The sequence below is a fragment of the Antrostomus carolinensis genome, unplaced genomic scaffold, assembly GCF_000700745.2.
Source record: "Antrostomus carolinensis isolate BGI_N321 unplaced genomic scaffold, ASM70074v2 scaffold5799, whole genome shotgun sequence".
Taxonomy (NCBI): domain Eukaryota; kingdom Metazoa; phylum Chordata; class Aves; order Caprimulgiformes; family Caprimulgidae; genus Antrostomus; species Antrostomus carolinensis.
In genome coordinates this window covers 40,735-46,366 of record NW_010336301.1, presented here as the reverse complement: position 1 = coordinate 46,366, position 5,632 = coordinate 40,735, and the positions used below count along the sequence as shown (strand labels likewise).

Below are 5,632 nucleotides of genomic sequence, written 5' to 3'. Positions count from 1 at the left end.
ACTGTATGTAACACGGAGCACTGTGCTGCACCTCGGCCTTTGTGCTCTTCACACCACAGCTAACGGCTGCTACCCACGATCCCTTCTGCTTAACTTGTCCCAGATTTCATCTAAAGGACATATTTGGTATTGTTACAATGTCTTTTACCTCTTGCCCAGACACAGTTCTCATGTTTTTTGAACAGTATCAACTTCTGCAATATAAAGAGACAAGATTTAAGTATTTTAAGGTACTTTTATTTAATAAATAACTTCAGTAATAGCACTGTAAAAAGTGAACATCTGTTAAAATAAAAAGGCACTTAAAACAAGAATATGACTATGACGCAGTTTGAATGGTCAAAGGCAAATATACATGGCACATGTTGAGAATGATGTGTGACTCCTGTCACATGACAAACTACGCAATCTTAGCTACAGGGTAAAGGCAAATTTACAGCTAAGACTGCCCCAAAAAAAAGGCAAAAAAAAAAAAAAAAAAAAAAGCTTGTGTTGATACAAAAATACTACAAAAAGAATCGCAACCAAATACATTAAAAAGATTAGAAAGGTGACAAAGCACCAGGCTTGAAACCAAGGAAACATTACAGAATAAAGACACAGTATGACGTAAGGCCCTTATGTGTTCTGAGGATGTCTCGGTAAGGTACTTCATGATACTGCCACCCAGGGCTTGAATTTACAAAGAGAAACTAAGCAAGTTACCAGTCAGTAACTTTTTCAGTAATGGCACGTGCTTTAAAGCTATTTTTTCCTTCTTTACATTCTTCTCAAACCCTTTCATTTTAACCATAACCTGGCAATAAGCAACTTAAAAATAAGTATTTACACACCTTTCAGTCTTCTACACTGCTCCCTTCCAGCTTACTCAACTTACCATATACTTAATCATACGTCTAGCAAGTAGAAGACCAATTAACCACCAGCTCCATGCTACATGAGTTTAATTATATCTGCAAACTCAAGCCCTGATTTCCCTGTAAAGCTAAAAAGTTTAATACTAAACGGCTAGGCAGAGCCCTCGTGCTGATTGCTTTAACCATTTCCCTCCCAGTCGTGCCACAGCAGTATCGCACCCTGCAGAAGACCTCGATTCGCAGCACGAGAGTGGAAAAGGTCAAAAAGGCACCATGTGACCTTAGCTGACTAGGCTACAGAGTCTCAAGTGTTTTTTTTTTATCAGACCCCTGGCACTGATTGCTTTTTTTTTGAAAAAAAAAAAAAAAAAAAAAAAAGGAAAAAATAAAAAAAAATAAAAATTACATATGGTACATTTTCAAAACCTGCACAGGAAAACAAACCTATATGTAATGAATTAGTAAAATCACTGCAGTTTGTCCTAAATCTACCTTACTGTGACTACGAAAATTGCTATGCTGCATACAGTGTTGTGAAGTTATACAAGCAGTGTTCATTTTCCCTCATATTTAGGATTGACCACAGTTGTCACTGCACTCTTGTAAATAGGATTTTCACCCTAGAAAAAGAAAAATATTTATATTAACATTTGAAGATATTACAAAAGCACGGTGTTTGTGAGAAATGTAAAAATTAGCCTAAGAAATTAGCTTAAGAAATTACCTGTTAATGTTTTGTTTGTACACACAAACAGCTTAAGTCAAACTATTTTTCCCACTAGCAACTTGAACAAAGGCATGCTCAGCTAATAAAGCAAAGGGTTAGGGATTGATCCTGTTCAGTTTACACCACTGATTTCCTTCAAAGCTGCTCAACCTCGTATGGTCATCTCAGGGCTGAGCCATCAACTCAGGGGTCTCCAGCCCATTATCCATTTTAAAGAAGAACAGAACTGTAAACAACATTTTTGGAAACCGTGACTTGATCACAGACCACGTTCTGCCATTATAAATATTTAAATAGTTTATCTTGTATTATATTTTAATTCTAGAAACAAAGTGGAAAGGCTTGTGCTATTTTGATAATACACAGTCATTACTTACATTGAACATTAAGTACCTGTCATCCTAATTTTATTCCCACAGGTCTCCCCAACCCCCATATGCACAAAATGCACAATGAAAACTAGGAAACTGCTGCAAATGCTGTAATGAAAACATCATTTCTACTGATATGAGAAATGCCTAGAGAACAACTGCTTACATCTCTCTTGCTGAGATCTGAAAACCTCGAAATTAAGCTTATTTTAAGCTTCCTTTGTTCCCAGGTTTCCTTTTATCTCAGTAAATCTTATTCCTTTTATGGCATCCTTGCACACCTAAGATGAACAGCGTGAACTCAAAATTAATAGATAAATCTTAGTAGAAAGAAAGGGCTGCCACTGGGACTCTGCTGATACAGCCTGGATCTGCAGTACTGCGCTCTTTATCACAACCTGAACTTCAACCTAAATAAATGGTGTTTTCCAGTATGAAGCTCTTCTGTGCATATACAAACAATTCCTGAGGAAATTCAGTACAGTGCCATTCTGGCCAGAACTGTACCTGGCCTTCATCAGCACGAAGGGAATCTCTCTCCCTTTGAAGTTTCCTCCCCAGTCTGAGATGGCCTATATAACCATATTAATTAATTTCTACTCTATTAAATTATATAGCATTTAAAATATTTCAGATTAAAACATTTTTTCCTACAATAAATTAAAGGAAATCCTCCTCCTAGACACACAAACACCACATGTGTCTGTTTTTTTCTGGGTCGTAAACCTGGAAAATCAACCGGGAATACCACAGCAAAAGGTGACAAGGCAAGCAAGACACCAACTTGGAGTGAAATTTTCATATCACAATTCCTGGGAAGTTTGTTGCCTTCTATTTGCAAGACCTGGTATGGGGCAAGTAACTGGTCCACCCCAACAACAGGAGCTGCTACTAAGGAAGACCATTTAGCTGGTGAACTGCTTTTCTGTCATGGTTCCTTTCATGGAAAAAAGGGTATTTCTCCTTAAAGCCAGCTTCTCTCCGTGCAAAGAGCAACGAGGCACGTCCAGTCCTGCCTAGACCTGAGAGACTCCAGCCTAGTCTCTCAAGTCCAGCCAGAACCTGGACTGCTGGGCAATGGAAGTGAAGGTTCTCTGTTCACTCTTCCCAAGATTTCAGTCAATGTCACCCGGCACGAGGTGAAGGAGGAACCAGCTGTGCAGCGCTGGCTGTACTGCACAAATACACAGTAACAGCGAGACACCAGCTCCCAGGCCAACTCTGTCTTGAATAAGTGTATAAGCTACTGGTTTGGAAAGGGACAGGGAGTTAAGGTTTGATGTTTTTTTTTTTTTTAATAATGGAAATACAGTGTTGTGGCTAATTCTCAGCCAAATTAATGCAAATTACCCCCCCCCCCTTTAAAAAAAAAGCTTTTTTTTTTTTTTTCTTCTTTTTTATGTAACATGAAACTGGAAAGACGTCGAGGGATGAGGGATTTAATTTGTAACTGAAGTATCTCATTATGTCTCAAAGTTCTTGGCAATGTACATTGTTTGTTTCCTCAACAAGTTTTAATGGAGAATTCTTAAAAATATGAATATGAACCAGTAAAGTTTATAATGCAGAGAAAGTCTGTACACTTAATAGGCTGTATCACACGCAGACCAGAAGATACTGTACAGCTTTTCAATGGCAAGGCATGATGTAATACTTATCATATGGTGCTTTTAACCTTCAGCATTTTACAGAACAGACTACCCCAGCACATTCAGGGAGGTGTATGTTTACATTTTCTCATTTGTGAAAGAGAGATAACCTCTATCAGATAGAGCAGGAATTGGTCTAGAGGTTAGAACTAAAACTTGGAAATCTGCAGGGTGCTGCTCATACACTTAATTTGAATTTGGCATCAGGTTTAAAATGCAATTTGCATAATAAGATTGTAAATTTTTACTATAATGCTTTTTTCAAGAGAAATCAGAATTAGAAATTTACATGCTCCTTATTTAGCATAAGTCCTATTTACAAATAAATTGAAACACTGTACTGTCTTCTCTTGTACTTGCACTGTATGTTCCCGAGAACTCTCGGAAGCACACAGTGGCATTTAGGTCACTGAATAAGGCACTTAACGAGGCGTCTCCCTATGTCAGCTGAGTGTCTCAGTTCCCATTAAAAATAAGGGAGATTTAGTCAACACGCTCAGAACTATTCAGCTCAACCCAACCTCACATCAGCTGCAACACAGGTGCCCAGTGGATTTCCAAGTCCCTCCCTGGTAGCTGCTGTTCAGCAGCCACAGCCCTGGCTTTTCCAGCCGTACTCAATCACCATGTCAAGCCAGGGCTGAGACAAGGTCTTCTACAGGTAGCTTATCATTAAAGCTAACATGGAAGTAGTAAATGAATGTCCACTAGTCCAACACAACCCTCACCTCACTTAGGGCCCCTCACAGCTGGCAAATGCTATGAACTTTCAGGGATCAGCAGCATTCCACATTTTTAACTGGCTGCTAAAACATGGTATTCCAAATTTGCTATCTTAGACAAATACTACTGTTTTTAAATAAACCCATTTTCTTTACACCACTGCAGAGAATACACTGGTTTAAGCATGCAAAGTTAGGGAAAACACTTTTGCCACATGCCCCTATAAATGAAAACACCATGCACACTTAAACCAAAATAAACAATAACAACGTAAGATTGCACAAACCCCATTAAAATAAAGATGGAAATATTTTTTAAAAATATCTTCATCAGAGAATAAAGAGCTGTGCTCTTGCAGCAATATTAATTTTCAACAAGACTGGGCTGTTCAGAGGGTAACACAAAGATGAACCTATCATACAGGATGGCTGATTAACCTTCTTATTCCTTTTTTCTCCATGGACTTACTGTTTCAACAGTCACCTAAACCACCTTTAGAGTGGGTTTAAGTCCTAAGTCACTGCAAGAAACTGCACTTGAGAATATTTAAACTCATCCACACATATTGTTCAAGAGCTGGTTCTTACTATTTTCAGCTCCTGTTAATATCCATCATTATTTTACAGTAATATGAAACAAGTCATCTGTCAACCTGTAAATACAGCAACTGCATCAGAGGACAAAGCAAAGGCCGAGGTTAAGGGCAAATATAGACGACAGAGGGCATCACCTCCACGACGGGAAGGCAAGGGGAAAGCAGCCAGCCTGCTGTCAAGTAAATACTCTTCTAACGGCACAAACGAAGCCAGGCAGGCAGTGAAGACAGCAAGGCTGACTACTGTGAAAGGACACTAAGGGTGTCCGGGTACTCAGGGTAGCCGGCCTGAGCATCAACTGCAAGGATACCGTGGTGACAAGTCGTTCACAACGTCACAGACAAGGACTGGTGAAGGATCTGGGTACCTGGTCCTTGACAAGCTTTGTGCTGCTGCCGTTTACTCGCTGCAGTAACCAAGCAACGTACAAACTGGACGCAGCTTATTTATTGTGTATCTATAACCTGGAAGGAACCTACTGCAGTTGAATTTTCTTGTAATAGGATTTCAGATTACTTTCTTGCCTTGGCAAGACAACATGAGACGACTCTTTCTTCATCTAAATGAAAGGTTTCTTTAACAATCCAAAAATCCCAGTTACAGGGGAAAGAAGGATTTTCTCCTTTTACTTCCTCTGGGTCACCTACTCTGCCAATACTAATCTTCTTTTTGGTGGCCAATAAAGCTAAACCTACCTTCCCTCTCCCCC

The 5,632-nt window shown here is 39.2% G+C and overlaps 1 protein-coding gene across 1 annotated transcript in view; it reads right to left on the bottom strand.

Moving 5' to 3' along the window:
• Positions 1–215: 215 nt before the first annotated feature.
• Positions 216–5,632, bottom strand: part of ITGB1 (integrin subunit beta 1) — a 25,879-nt gene continuing 20,462 nt past the window's right edge. The window contains exon 15 of the mRNA XM_029086681.1: positions 216–1,477. Coding sequence (XP_028942514.1) covers positions 1,412–1,477 — 66 coding nt within the window. The 3' untranslated portion in view covers positions 216–1,411. The remainder of the gene's footprint in view (positions 1,478–5,632) is intronic.